The 16,017-nt window shown below is 37.9% G+C and overlaps 1 protein-coding gene across 3 annotated transcripts in view; it reads left to right on the top strand.

Annotated features, from left to right (window-relative positions):
• Positions 1–14,752, top strand: part of RC3H2 (ring finger and CCCH-type domains 2) — a 38,857-nt gene extending 24,105 nt beyond the window's left edge. The window contains exons 12-22 of one of the 3 annotated variants that reach the window (XM_030536098.1): positions 383–810; positions 2,133–2,303; positions 3,560–3,715; positions 5,445–5,658; positions 5,804–5,888; positions 10,675–10,756; positions 11,370–11,504; positions 12,177–12,284; positions 13,279–13,427; positions 14,051–14,184; positions 14,671–14,752. In XM_030536098.1, the coding sequence (XP_030391958.1) occupies positions 383–810; positions 2,133–2,303; positions 3,560–3,715; positions 5,445–5,658; positions 5,804–5,888; positions 10,675–10,756; positions 11,370–11,504; positions 12,177–12,284; positions 13,279–13,427; positions 14,051–14,184; positions 14,671–14,705 (1,697 nt within the window). In that variant the 3' untranslated portion in view covers positions 14,706–14,752. Of the gene's footprint in view, positions 1–382; positions 811–2,132; positions 2,304–3,559; positions 3,716–5,444; positions 5,659–5,803; positions 5,889–10,674; positions 10,757–11,369; positions 11,505–12,176; positions 12,285–13,278; positions 13,428–14,050; positions 14,275–14,670 lie in introns of those variants that run through there. The other 2 variants (XM_030536097.1, XM_030536099.1) reach the window with 2 other exon arrangements.
• The last annotated feature ends 1,265 nt before the right edge of the window (positions 14,753–16,017 follow it).

The following is a 16,017-nucleotide window of genomic DNA, read 5'->3' as shown; positions in this document are numbered from 1 at the left end:
TATAAAATATACATACATAAACACGCACACGCACTCTCTGTCTCTCTCGGTATGGAGAGGAAATGCTAAATTGCCACCTGTTCTTGTAAAATAAATTTTAAAAGTGATACCAAATGGTGGAATAAACCACTCCTCTGCTACCCCTCCCAACCATGTCAGGTCCTGTGAACACACTGTACATTGTTGGTACTGTCCCTGCAGACTGTGTTCTCAAACATGCAGTGTACATCCACAGAGAAGTGATGGAATTAATAGGGGACCTGTAGAAACAAGACACTTTACTCTGAAGTCAGTATCAAGTGCTACTTAAAGTTTTAGAACCATTTTAAAATTCTGGATTATATTGAGACCAAATTAAACATACTTTTTTCCAATTTTCAAGGATACTACCCACCACCTCCAACAGTACCAGCTGGTGTGGCTCCCTGTGTTCCTCGCTTTGTGAGGTCCAGTAATGTTCCAGAATCCTCCCTCCCACCTGCTTCCGTGCCATATGCTGATCATTACAGTACATTTCCCCCTCGAGATCGACTGAATTCTCCCTACCAGCCGCCTCCTCCGCAGCCGTATGGACCAGTTCCTCCCGTCCCTTCTGGAATGTATGCTCCAGTGTATGACAGTAGGCGCATCTGGCGTCCACAGATCTACCCAAGAGATGACATTATTAGGAGCAATTCTTTACCTCCAATGGATGTGATGCACTCATCTGTCTATCAGACATCATTACGTGAAAGATATAATTCACTGGATGGGTATTACTCCATGGCTTGCCAACCTCCAAATGAGCAGAGGACTGTGCCTTTACCAAGGGTAGGTGAGAATGGAAAAGAAAAGATAAGATTTACTTCAAAAGTCATGCCAGAAATCATACTACCTAATTAGCCCAGAGCTCTTTTCTTGCCTTACATTTACACTTGTCAAGTAGCAACCCCAAAACAAGTTGTCGTTTAAACTATAATAGGCAGATCTTTGTCCTTTTGGGTAGGGCTATCTTAGACCCCTTTGCTCCTCTGCTTACAAACACACATCGGCTAAATTAATTACACACAGTCTGGATGTTGCCTACTCCTATTTCCTTGATTCACATGATATGATTCTATGCATTGAGGAAGGCGCTTTTGGATCCAAGATGCATCTCCCTCTGCCTAGATCCTATATTGACAGCTAAAAATGGGACTCCAGTCCAAGGCACCCTGACCCAGGGATGTCAAATGCATGGCCTGGGGGCCAGATCCAGGTTGCTAAATGTATTTATATAGCCCAGAGTATATAGTCAGGTTGTTCAAAATCTCCTCTTTTTTTTTTTTCTTTTTTTTTTTTTAAAGTACATTTCTAGCTCTCCTGGTCACAGAGAAAACCTTTCAAATGTAAACTGAATGTAATCAATACAGTAACATTTGCTTACATGTGCAGATGGCTGCTGACAATAACTTGGGGAGGTGAACTCTCCTGCCCCTATTAATCTCATTGGAATGTCAGCTCCAGTGATGACACTTCAGTTGCAACCTTAACTGTTTCATTGCAGAGCATTTTAGCATATGGACTGGGAAATAACAGGGAGTTAAGCCCAAGGGGAGGTGGGAATTAGGAGTTGCTGCAGGGAAGGAAATCGAGAGGAAAGAACAAAGGAGATGCAGAGAAAGGAGGATGGAAAAGGAATAAAAACAAAGGGGAGAATTAGTGTTGATGATACAGGGGAGCAGATTTTCACACTGAGTGATGCTGAATGTGACGATAATGCACTGAATAAAAAATATCTAAAAGTTGAGTTACTGTGTAATGGCCAGATTGTCCCATGGATCGCACTCTGAATCTCCCAGTGACATCAGTGACAGATCACTGGGGCTGGGGGGGGGGGGCGGATGGCTCCTAAATTTATACCATGGCCTACGAACAATAATTAAACATGGAATGAATTTGACACCGTGCTGTACACATTCCTTATCTTGTCTTCATTGTTTTCTCTCCTGCATACAAATATATGCCTTGCGACTGGTCTTTGGTAAGGTAGCTGTGACCGTTCCTTGCTTATTCTTCCATGTGTTGGCAGCTATGAGAAACCTATAAACTATCTGCATGGTTCTGCTGTGAGTATTCAGACATTGATGCTCTCCTCCCATTGTTTACTCTAGGAGCCTTGTGGTCACTTGAAGACCAGTTATGATGATCAGTTAAGACGGAAGCCAGAGCAATGGGCACAATACCACTCTCAAAAAACACCGCTTGTGTCCTCAACCCTTCCTATGGCAACACAGTCTCCAACACCACCTTCTCCTCTCTTCAGTGTTGACTTCAGTACAGAGGTGAGAAACCAAAGAATTTCATGGTACTTTTTGCTTCCTTTTTCTGCACTTACCAAGAGAGCTTTTCTGTCTCACTCTTCTGTGATTCTGTTAGATCAAGTTCATCCCCCCGCAAATAAGGGGAGAATCTCCCTAATAAAGATATTGGATATTAAGATGATGTTACACTTGATCACTGACAAAAGGCCAAAATTAAGTGAAGAATTGGTTTAACTTAAAGGCAGCTTAACTTTATAGCAGTGTTAGTTTATTGTTAAGACTCTTATACCATAGTATGGGAAACTGGTGTAGAGTTTCATACAGCTCTCCTGTGCAGTAAGAGTAGTATATCATATCAACAGCATATCACGAATATCAATTGTAATTAACTGTGATTAGAGCCTGTTATGAACCTTCAGATTTCTTTGTAAAGCATAGTGGATATATTTTTCCATTAGGAAGAACCTTCCCATTTTATTTTCTTGTTCTTAATGGCGCTATCACATGATGATCAAATACGTATGTGCCTGTAGTCCCAAAGAATGCATAAATTGAAATGAAAAGTGACAAGGCTCTTGTAAAACATTTAGCTGTGTGGTATGACAGTAGCAAAATGGAAGTGAGATGTAGGAGGCAAGGCATAAGAACTGGCAGTGTGTCTTGGAGGAGAAACCAATCTTGCATTCTCTCTCTATACACCTAAGAATGAAAATATTCAAAATAGATCTTGTCTAAAAAGCTCCTTAGTTGATGTTTATTCTAAGTTATTGCAAATAGTTATTTTAAGGGTTACGTATGGTCACAGATCTCCCATCAAGTCCTGGTTAAAGCCTTACCCAGACTGGGGATTTCTGAGTTTTGTTCTACCAAGGTTTACTTGATATAACTTTAGGAAAGGAAAAAATGCTTCGCTTTCTTTTAAGTTTTCACTGCCCTAGTGATATGCCCCAAATACAGCCATTAAAGTGCACTGGTGCCAACCCAAAGTGTCAGCAGGCAAAGCAACTATTTGTACAGGCGAAGCTTACTCCTGCTTGGAAGCAGTAAGCTTCACAGGTGCAAAATGTGGCTTAGAGTGGTTTGTGCTAAGAGTGGGTGCAGATTTACCAGTGGTTGGCCACTGATGGCTGAAACTGAGGCAAATCCCCAGCATGGACACCGACTTAGACTACCTGCTTCAAGTCTTGAAGTTCACAGTAAGCAGCTTTTCAGTATAAACACCTTAATACTAAATTCCTTTTGTTTTTGTATCTTTTTTTCCCCTTCCTTTTCGATAGTTCTCGGAGAGTGTTAGTGACTTGAGTGGTACTAAATTTGAGGAAGACCATCTTTCACACTACTCACCCTGGTCCTGTGGCACTATTGGTTCCTGCATAAATGCCATCGACTCAGAGCCCAAGGATGTAATTGCCAATTCAAACGCTGTGTTAATGGTATGGTTGTTCTGTGCTCTGCCTGCTCACTCATGGGGTGGAAAGTGTTGCAAGTGTTTCCATTTGATTGCCAAACTTAATTTGATTGCCAGGCCTTTTGTAAATAAACTTCTATTGATTATAATAAACTAAAATACTAAGTCTTGAGGTTAAACTGGTTCAACTCATTTTTAAACTGTTTGGAACAAACTTTTGCCCAGCCATGTAAACAAACTACCCTCTTATCAATGGGGGGAAAATGGTGTTTATAACATTCTTAGACTTAAGACCAACTACTTTAATACCAAATTAGTGTAAATAAAATTTTCTGTTGGCCATAACATTTTCAGTAAATAATTTATAATTCAGGATTCCTATTCCTCAGACTTTTTTGTTACACTGAAAGGATGAGTGAATGGACAACTGAGGCTGTATAATAAGGATTTCCACTTCTGGTCAGGTTGTTTGCAAAACTGTGCACCTTCAGCTGTTTCTTCCTCCTTAGTGGATAGCGCTTCCCATTTAAGAGATGTCTACAATAGTATAGTTGTGTCAGGACAATCCTGTGTGGTGGATTTGACAGACTAGTATGGGCCAAGGTGTCAGTGTTAGGCAGATGTCTCCATTGGATTTAATAGGGTTCCAGCTAGTTTTAAGTGAGATATCAGAACTACTTGACCTTGATGAGCAAATTATTTTTTTTCCCCTGTGGGTATCTGACCAGATTTTCTGTTCCACCTTTGTCACTGTTTCAGATAACCTTTATTTTGAAGGGAGTGCCTTCAGTAGGGTGACCAGATATCGGGACTGTCCCTATAAAATCACGACATTTGGAGCTTTTTCATATAGGTTCCTATTACCCCCCACCTCCGGTCCCGATTTTTCACACTTGCTGTCTGATCACCCTAACCTTCGTCAATGTTAGCTCTACAGAGAAGACATGAAAAAGCTAAAACTTGCACTACACACCATAGACCAGAGTATTCTGCATGAACTTTAATAATGGCTGCAGTATACGCACAGATCATTTATATAAAATTAAAATGTCATTTCATTCTTGTAATTTCCCTTAAACAGAGATCTCACTCTGCTAAAAGGCTTTGGATTGGACGTATCCTCCTACAGTTAAAAAAAAAACAAACCTTGAAATATATGGAAATTATAATTGAATGAAAATACAGCATAACCTTGTTTTATTGGATTGAAATTGGGTACACAAAATGAATTGAGGTTTGAATAAACTGGAGAATAAAACCTATTTAATAAACATCCAGGGAGATGACCTCATTTTGGATAAGTAAGGTCTCGTATGCATGTTGGGGATTTCTGTCCTACTCTGGTATGATCAAGCAGCTGCCGCTCGTGCATCCTGCACCATAAGGGCAATCATGTATCAAATCTGTGCTAGCTCTACCCCACCTTCTCCAGTATTAGCAAGGATGTTGCGGATCATATTGTGGAAATGGTGTTTTACAGCAGCTGGGCTTTTTTTTCCTGAGAGGAAACAGTAAAGCTTTAAAAAAACAGAAGTGTGTCCTGTTCCACTGTTAATCACTGTCTGGTGCCAGCTGGCCACTAAATCCCAATGGTTAAGAGTCATTATGTCCCCTTCCAGGCTGGTCAGGTTGGAGCGAATCACCTTGTGTAATAGTGGTTATTGAATGACCCCTTGGCCTTTTGAATGACCCAACCAAATGTGTTGAACTGCAAATCAGCCTCTTGTATCTTCTTGTCTCTCCTAAATGTATAGGATTTGGACAGTGGAGATGTTAAGAGGAGAGTTCATCTATTTGAAACTCAAAGAAGGGCAAAGGAAGAAGATCCTATAATTCCTTTTAGTGATGGACCAATCATCTCCAAGTGGGGTGCAATCTCCAGATCATCCCGCACAGGTTATCACACAACAGATCCTATTCAGGCCACTGCTTCCCAAGGAAGTACTACTAAGCCCATCAGTGTATCAGGTACAGAAAATGCTTCCTATTGCCAGCACTGCATATGCCACACAGGCATTTAGATCACTGCTGTGGACAATTAATAACTCTGTGTATATGCATATTCTCTTATTGAAACTGGGAAGTCATTGAACTGTACCTTAATTTGTTATAGATTATGTCCCTTACGTCAATGCTGTTGATTCAAGATGGAGTTCCTGTGGCTCAGATTCTACTTCATCAGCACGCTATATAGAACGGTATGAACTTTCCCTAGTGGCTTTTGTTCAAACTGTTGTTCTATAATTTACAGCTATTCTAAAAATCCCAGGCAGAAGGAAAAAATATCTAAATATGAATTACCTAGTAATTTTAAACGTGGCAAGTGCTTTGGCTTTAAGCCATATCAAGCATTGGAATTACGAATTCCAATAATTAAAGTAGGATAAATCTGATCTAGCTATTGTTAGCATCAGTGTGCTGAAGCGGACTGGTCACAGAACTGGGAACCAGCAATTGTTGAGCTGTAATCCCAACCCAGATATTGATTGCCATGTGCAGCCTTCAGCAAGTCACTTCACTTCTCTGCCTCAGTTTCCCTCAGGGTGGATTTGATTTAAATCACTAGTCAGGAAGACTCGATTTAATCATGGATTTCTACATAAAAGTGCATTCTTGTTGGTTGTTATAACCTTAATACATATCCTTCAGAACTCAGAGATAGATGTAGGATTCATTTTTAGAAGGTGATTTATTTTGAAAACTTTTCAGATTAGTTTTACAGCTATATCAGAAAATGAATAATTGTTTGGTTATTTCATTTACCAAAGGTAGTTGAAACAGATATTTATGGAGTCATTGGGAGGTGACTATCTCCAATTCAACAGGTTAATCATTAATATTTGGAGGATTTTCTTGCCATGCTGTATTAAGAGGAGGAGATCACCAGACAAACATTTAAATTGTCTTACTTAACTGAAACAACAACGTTGTGTTCTAGATTTTTTTCTTCAATGGCAAACATATTATTTTAATAGAACAAGTATATTAATTTTTGAATTTAGTTAAACATTCAAGTTTTTTAAAATCAGGTTTGTTTTTGTTAAAATTGTTTTTAATTAAAATAGTTAAATGAAATACTTTTAAAAAACAAAAAAACACAAAAATTAAATAAACTATGTCAGCCAGGTCAACATGAGAAACTTAAAATATTGGGTTCTGCAGCTAACTCAGTTGTCTTCACCTTCACTTTCCTGTTTTTTCCTAAGCTGGAAAAGAAAAACAAGCTTTCCTGCTTTTTCAGGTCTCAAACAATTTCTCAATTTGGATGAATTAGTCCAAAGGAAGAAAATATTTTTTCTACACCAGCAGAAGAAGCTACTGCTGTTAAAAGTGAGATTATCACTTCAACAGTCTCTAAATCCAAGTGCTTAAGTGACTTCCACCAGTTCACTGGTGTGACTTTTCTTTAAAACATCATCAGCAAACATGTATTTCTTGAATAGTTCACCCTTAGCTCTGAAGTTTATTATAGTTGGCACTATGGAGGGGATGATTGCTGGATGTTCATGTCATAGCCAGCTCCTCTTCTTGAGCAATTAAGGTTTGACCCTGGTACCGAGTATTGAGAATTTTTGCAAGAAAATGAGCTCTAGATACTGCTTGTCCCATTCATTTTTTTTAATGCTTGTAATTTAACTCTGTCATTGCATATTTCTCTAAGCTCTCACTCAGTTCCTTCCAAATTTCAACAGCATCAGCAATAAAACAGCTGTTTCCCTGCATTTTGTTCAAGGCTACAGAAATAGGCTTCAGAGTACTCAGCATGTGTTGAATATTTCTCTTAAGCCCAATATTGAGAACTTTGGCTGTGACAGTGCCATCTATTTTTTTCATGATTTTGTTCACAAACTGTCATCAGATTAGGCCAGTTCTTGATATAGTGCTCAAAACAGTTTACTACTGAGTTCCATCGCATGTCTTGTGGGAGAGTTAGCTTGGTTCCTCGCACTTTTTTCAGAGCAGCTGCTGCAAAGTGGTTGTTACAGAAGTATTTTGCAATTTCAACAACACAGCCTTTATTTCTGGAACACTGATTTTTTTGGCTCGGAGGGTCATCAAATGAGCATTGCAACCGTATGTTGTTAGCTTGGGACTCTCTTCTAAATAATTTCTTCTCATCTTGGATACATTTGCAGCATTGTCTGTGACCAAGCTGCGTACTAGACATTTGAATCTTTTTTCTACAATTTGTTATAGCTTTTACTGCTGCTACTTGTAAGTATTCTGCTGTGTGTGCATTTCCTGATGTATCATTTTTGTAAGGAAGGCATTCCCTTCTTCTGTTGTCACACAAGTACATACAACAGGATCTTTGTGGACATTGCTCCACCCATCAAGACTTGGGTTAACAATTTCACCCGCTAGATCTCTTGCACACTGCTCAATTTCTCTTTTATACACTTTATCCAGCAATTTGCCTGTGACATCTCTGGCTACGTCTTCACTACCGGCCGTATCGGCGGGTAGCAATTGATTTCTCAGGGATCGATATACCGTGTCTCATCTAGACGTGATAAATCGATCCCCAAACAAGCTCCTGTCGACTCCGGAACTCCACCAACGTGAATGGCGGTAGCGGAGTTGATGGGGAGCCGCGGACGTCAATCCTGCGCCGTGAGGACGGTAGGTAACTCGATCTAAGATACTTCTACTTCAGCTATAATATTCACATAGCTGAAGTTGCATATCTTAGATTGATTTCCCCCGCAGTGTAGACTAGACCTCTGTTGGGTGGACCGTATCCTGGTCTTAATAACTGAACCGTGTTAATGAAGTGAGGGTTCTCAATCATACGGAAAGGAGAGTTTGTTGCATAAACAAACCAGGCAATTTTTTAATCAGTTACCTCTTTTTGTAGTCTGCTAGTTCTTACCACAAACTTATCTATGATTGTTTCTGGATGATGGAGATTTTTTTTTTCTTTTTGCTACAGGTGATATACTGTGGCTATGTGACATACATGATGTGACTGAAACACTATCATTGGCAGATAACTCTGAAACTATAGAAAATGGTGATCTTGAAGGTGGATAGTCTTCAGAATCCTAATAAGTCAATGCAGTGATTTCATTATTATTAACATATTTATCATTTAGTATTACTCATTGCATTCACTGACACTCAGTACTTCTTTAATGGTGAAATTATAAAAAAGATCTATTTCGGCTGTTTGTTTTTTATCACAACTACATCTAAAATGAGAGTAATAACTACATTTTTTGCTCAAACGTGAGTATTCAAGAATAGTCCAGAAAGAAGACAGGCAGTCCTTAAGAAAGAAGTATGAAATAAAAAGCAACAGAGAGTCCTGTGGCACCTTATAGACTAACAGATGTATTGGAGCATGAGCTTTCGTGGGTGAATACCCACTTCGTCAGATGCATGTAATGGAAATTTCCAGAGGCAGGTATAAATATGCAGGCCAGAATCAGTCTGGAGATATCGAAGTTAGTAACGTGAGGTAACCTTGTTATCTCCAGACTAATTCTGGCCTGCATATTTATACCTGCCTCTGGAAATTTCCATTACATGCATCTGACGAAGTGGGTATTCACCCACGAAAGCTTATTCTCCAATACATCTGTTAGTCTATAAGGTACCATAGGACTCTTGCTTTTTACAGATCCAGACAAACATGGCTACCCCTCTGATACTTGAAATAAAAATTTCCCAACCTGAAAATCCTGCATGTTCAGGCATGTTTCTTTCATCATCATCAACACAGCTTCCTCCTGAGAAGGAAGACTTTTCATGATGTTGTTTCTTTCGGGCAACCAGGGCTTGCATTTCTTTGTTGCACTGTTTGTATTTTGCACTGATGCCTGTTACCCACAGGTAGAGGAACTTCATTAAAATATTCCCAAACTGGGTCTCTCTTGTGGCCTGCTGTCATTATAGGTTTTCCCTTCTAGTGAGAGAATGGTATGGTAGATCTCAAATCAATGAAGGCTACACTGAGAGAGACCTCAAGACTTCTGGAATACGCTGCTCAAACAGTTTCACTTTTGTTTCTACTGCCTGTCCCTCCCTTCTCACATTTATCTCGAGACTTCTTCTCCTTGTCCAGATCTATTCCGCCCCCAGCAATCTTCTATTCATTGAACTTTTTGAAACTTTGCACTTGTCGAGAGAGAGGTAAGGGATTGACTCTGTGTACACAAATTTGCAGAGGGACAATAGGTTTGAGGTCTTATTTCTCACCTTTATTTATTTATTTATTTATTTACCATGTTTAACAGCAAAAATGTTTATCTCTGGAGAGACAAATCCATAATTTGAGAACTGCAAAACTAAGCATCTCTGATGGTATCTTCTAGACTGAGCACTGAGTGCCATTGCTTACATAGAAAGATTGACCTAAATAATCTATACAGAAGTCCCTGGAAGCCCATAAAATTGGGTCCCTAATCCATAATAATAATATATTGAGAAATACCCTCTCATAGAACTGGAAGCAACCTTGAAAGGTCATTGAGTCTAACCCTGGGATTAGCAGGCCAATGCTTAAACCACTGAGCTATCCCCCCCTTATGTCTAACTATTGAAATTCATTTACAAAACCTTTTCTTAAACGTTACATGAATATATTGTCTCATACTATAGAATTACAATTTTGTAATCCTATTCCATGATGAGATATCTTTGAGCTATAATGTATCTTAATTAAAACTATCTTTTCCTCCAAAAGCATTTTATCAAAAAAATCCAATTTAAATAAGAACTGATTTTTTTTTAAATCATTTTTTTTTATCCACTCTGGTTTCCCTGTATGTAAAATGAAGGTACTTGCCTACCTCACAGGGGTGTTGTGAGGACTGACTAGGTAATGTTTGTGAAGTGCTAAGTATTATTTCATGCACACAACTTTTATCCAGATGCCTAAGTTGTTTAGAGCTAAATTGTAAAGCTTGGGGGGTCACTGAGAAAACAATTCATTCTTTTATCACCGTGTATGACAATAACAGCTGCTTTTTCTCTTTAAAGGGAAAGATTCATAGTTACTGATTTATCTGCTCACAGAAAGCATTCTAGTACTGGAGATCTACTGAGCATTGAACTACAACAAGTAAGATGATGTACCATGATTACAGCTTTATATAATATAGTGTTTTTCATATAAACTATCTCAAAATGCTTTGCAGAATTTAATTATACAATTACCAAAGTGACTGATAGGAATGAGAAAGCTAGAACCTAGTCCTATTAACACTTAATACCAGGCATGGTGCTTATTAACCTGAGCAGTTCCATTTATTTTACAGAAGCTCCTCGACTTACTCAGGCATTCTGTTCCAGGACGCCTTGTGTAAGTTGAGTTTTGCGTAAGTCGAGAACGTATCTCTGACAATTACGTGCCAAAAAAAAAGCGTTTATGGAACTTTTTCCATAAGCTTGGATTTCCATAAATCGGGTTTGCGCAACCTGGGGAGCGTCTGTAATAGGGTTGCTCATGGCAGAAATTACCATGTCTGTTAAGTATTGGTATTTGCAGGATCCAGCCCTGGGATCGGGGAAGAAATTTTTTCCTTGATGTATATTTGTATGCAGTGTATTCTGAGAATACATAATTGCCTGTTTAGAGAGAGCTGTTCTTTGTGTGGGGAGGTTTGTTCTGCAGTCTAACAATACAAAGTTTAAATGTAGTTGAGTAATTCATGTTTTTTCCCTCCTCCCCACAGGCCAAAAGTAATTCATTGTTACTTCAGAGAGAGGCTAATGCATTAGCCATGCAACAGAAGTGGAATTCCCTAGATGAAGGCAGTCGCCTTACCTTAAATCTTTTAAGCAAGGAAATTGATTTGAGGAATGGTGAGGTAAAGAAAAAGATGATTTGGGATGTATCAGGTCACTGAGGGTTTGGGGTATATATTTGGAAGTATGACATTTTAAAATACTTATAACCTGCTCTTTTGGATTAGTTACTGATGCTGCACGTGGTTCAGTGTCTGAGAGTGAGAAGATGCATTTGCTGTATTGCTTCTCAGTCAGGAGGTGGCTTGACCATGGAGGGACTCCACATAAATAAGTTCTGTTTTATTACACCCTTGTGGATTGCTGGGCAGGGGAAGATAGACATTATACAGTTAACTGGAAGTATACTTAAACATGGAAGATGGAAAGAGTCCACATCCATCAGTTCTCCTACCAGCTATTTACATTATGTCAAGAAAGTGATCTCTGTACTCTGCTCCAGTTGTAGGTGATATAAAGATAAACATTTGCTATTGTGCTCTGAAAAAAACATTCCTTTCCAACACCCACATATTTCAGATACTTCTTTCTTACTTGCAGAGTAGTGTAATCTTTTCTGTACCCAAAGACACCATTGGTATCCAAGTAGCTGTCCATTTCTTACTCCCCCCTCTATCTTACTCCCTCCTCTAGCCCCTCTGAGCTCAGGAATGTGGATTATGATATTATTTTCCATTTTAACTTGAATCCTTGACGATTGTATACAGAAAGTGAAAAGTCTCTTGTATTTGCAGACTGACTATATTGAAGACTGTGCAGACACAAAGCCAGATCGGGACATTGAACTAGAGCTTTCCGCCCTTGATACTGATGAACCTGATAGGCAAGGTGAACAAATAGAGGTATGTATAAGAACTGCATGTTTGAAGAGGTCATGGAATTCTTTGATTAGTTGTTCAGCTGTTTCTAAAAACTTTCCTGTAAAATCAATAATCATGTTTATAGTAGAAAACCTTTTTTAAAATAAAAGGTAGGTTTTATATTGATCTCAAATTTTCTTTGGCACCGTTTTAGTATAGAATTTGGGCTGCTTTTGTGCTAGTCTCAGTCATCTGAGGTTGTCAACGTTGCTCTAATTGCAAAAGTTTTTAACTTTTTTTTTTTTTTGTTAAATACAAGATAGCATTAGTAATTTTTCCCAATATACAAAATGGAAACCAAAAGTATTTTAATACATGTAAAGTCTATTACAATATAGTAACTTAAACAAAACTTTTACATCACCTCATTTGTAATATTAAATTCATTACAAAATTGTTCTTGCTCTTTATATTCCTATCATTGCCAGTGCCTCCGTCTTTTATATTTTGCTTCTATTAATAGACTGCATTCAGTTTCTTAAATATTATTTCTTTCACCTTCATTGTGCAGTCATAAAACGTTCTGATCTTGTTTCATACCACACAAAAGGGATCATCACAGCCCTTCTCAAAAGCAGTCATGCATTCAAAAAATAGATATCTGTCATTAAGGCTTTGCATAATGCATACTGGTTCTCCTGGTTTCCATACCTCTTTTGTTGCTCCACTTGTTAAATATAAAGTGGGTTAAAAACTGGTTGAAAGACTGTATTCAAAGAGTAGTTATCAATGGCAGGCTGTCAAACTGGAGGTGGATGTATCTAATACAGTCCTGCAGAGTCCATCCTGGGTCTCGTACTAGTCAGTATGTTAATTAATGATTTGGATAAGGGAGTGGAGAACCTTCCAAAAAGAGAAGAGATTCTAGGAGTAGCCTTTGACCTCCAGAATCATTACATAAAATAAATAGAAATTGGAAGGCTTACCAAAACAAGTAGCCACAATATTGATGGACAATTCTATCTTCTTCCTGTAGGAGATACTGGACATACAGCTAGGTATCAGTTCTCGGGATGACCAGCTGCTCAATGGAACAACTATAGAGAATGGACATTCACTCAAGAAACACCACAAGGAACCTTTGGAGCAGAAGAGACAAAGTTTAGGTGAAGACCTTGTGATTCTGTGAGTGTTAGACAAAACAGCAGAATCAGAGTGGTTAAAACATGACTATTTAAAGAGGAACTGCTTAGCTTCTCACACTTGGATAAGACATATGCACTGTGTATGCATGGTGAAGTGGGAAGAGACTGTTGAGAACTAGGATGGATTCGCTTGTGATTATAAAACCCACCACATGTACCATTGGTGCACCAGTTTTTATGCATCTGAATTACCTATTCTTCAGTATATATTAGGTAACAATTGATATAAACCTATGTTTTATATATTCCCACACTGCACAGCAAATACAAAAGTATTTTTATAATTACTAGAATTCAGGGAAAATAATCTCAGCAAGATTGGCATTAAACTTAATTTCCACTAACTACTTTTATGCCAAAAAAGTCCAGAATACTTTGAGCTGGAATCACCCATGCTACTGTATTTTAACCATTTAATGATCCCTTTGAAAATGAGGCAATCTGCATTTACTCTGTGAGCATACCCTTCTACAGTAAAATATTCTGCCTTTCCACCAACTACCATTTAATTGCAATATTTGCATCATTTAATGCACAGTTTATTTCTTGATATGTTGCATTAAGATGAAGTTTAATATTTGTATGATTTTTTTTTCCCCTCAGGGAGGAGCAGAAAGCAGTCCTGCCCGTAACTTCTTGCTTCAGCCAGTCTATCACAGGATCCTTTAGCAATGCAAGCTGCCTGCCCATCAGCACATCAGTCACTGTTGGCAGCCTCATTTTGAAAAGAGCTCACAGTATGTCTGAGGATAAAAACAACTTTTTAAAGCCCATTGCGAATGGCAAAATGGTTAACAGCTGAAAGGCATTCATCTTTCCAGCTTATGACCACGCCGTGAAAGCATTTACACTAGCTTTTTATATATATAATATATATTATATAATGTATATTTTTTTTAAAAAAAAATATTGGGGTCATCCATTTCCTGTGGACTCTTTGATACTTCAAGCCCCTCTTGCATTAGCATTCTGAAAAGATACATTTACTAGGGTAAGGCGTTCACTTTCCACAAATTAATGGAATTTGGACATTCTTTTACTTAAGCTTAAAGCAGCTTTTTATGAGTTTGTAGCAATCCGGTGCAGTAACTGAGCCATTCTTATTTAAAATGGCTTCTGTAGAAGATTAACAACTCAGTTATTTAAACTAGCAGGATCCTACAACGATACATCTAGTGAAAGTAAAACTAATTTATTTGTCTCTGTTTTGTTTCATGAGAAAGGAACTTGCATCTTGTTGCAGCTGCCTTTTCTTTAGTTGTGGAACTTTGCATGGAATATTGTTTCCTGTTTGAAGAGTGAGAGGTAGGGATTTGTACTTTAGACTTTATTACAGGGTTAATACACTTTAGCTTTGTACTACTGCATTATATGCAGGACTGTGGTGCAGTGCTTTGCTGTAGCTTTTTATTTCTTCTTTTTTTTTCTCATTTCTGCTTTAGTACTGTTGATAGTTATATACAGGCTACTTGTCCAAGTAAAGTTACAAAAAGTAACCCAAGTGCCTAAATCCTTCAGCTAATGTTCTTGGTATTGATTTCCCCAAGTTATATGCACATCCAATTTTTAACCATTTTGATAAATTATGCACTAATGTAACAGTGGGGGATGTTTTGGGATTTTTTGGGTTTTTGTTTTTTTGGGTTTTTTTAATGCAGTCCTCCACCTGCATTTATAGAATCCAGATGACTTGGCAAAAGAATCAGGTGCTCTTGACTTTCCCTTGAAAACCCTGTATGTAGTGTTTGCACTGACTAACAATATGGTATTGGTGATTGTTTTTTAATTTAAACTAATTAGTGGGGTTTTTGGACACTCATTACATTGTCTTGGTTAAATATTGTTAATCATAACTCTTTATTCAGGTTTAATTTTGCTTGTTCATTATCTATTGACTGAACCTACAGTAATGTAGCATTATCAGACCTTTAGAATTGTGCTGAAAATTGTATGAATATGTGCCCTGCTAAGATGTGACTGAAAAGTCGTATTAGACATGTCAACTGAAGATAGAGTATACACACACAAGCACTCTAGGCATAGTTTTCTTTAAAGTTTAAAAATTCAGTCACCATTTTGGAAAAGAAAGCAAGACTTTCCCTCCTGGTGATTACTGTCTTATTGTTTGTCCTTTTCAGTTTCTTTGGTACATATTTTACTTTTTTAATGTTTTTATTAACTTCTGTGAAGTTGTTTACTCTGAAAATTGTACTGGAATATTTTAAGCCAAGCTAATCTTTCACCAGGTGTACTGTATGTAAGGGCTTTTCCTGCTAGCAAAATGTTTTAAAAGGATCATGTTACTGGTCGTCTGAGTTTATTTTACAAAATCACAGTTATGTGTCGGATAAGATTTTGATAACTGTTTTGTGCATGTTTCTGAGGGGTGAGGGTTGGTATTTCCCTGAGGGTTACTGATTAGACTGAGAAAATATTGGTATTTGATATCTCTTAATGAACATGTCCATGAAATAATTATGTTGTAAATATATCTGAAAATCCAAGGGTTAGTTTTGCTATTCTGATGTCAGTATGGAAGATCTTACTTATTTAATACTAAAATTTAAAGA

This window comes from Gopherus evgoodei, chromosome 16 (genome assembly GCF_007399415.2).
Source record: "Gopherus evgoodei ecotype Sinaloan lineage chromosome 16, rGopEvg1_v1.p, whole genome shotgun sequence".
NCBI classification, from domain to species: Eukaryota; Metazoa; Chordata; order Testudines; family Testudinidae; genus Gopherus; species Gopherus evgoodei.
The sequence above is the reverse complement of the archived record's forward strand: the minus strand, read 5'-3'. Positions and strand labels throughout refer to the sequence as shown.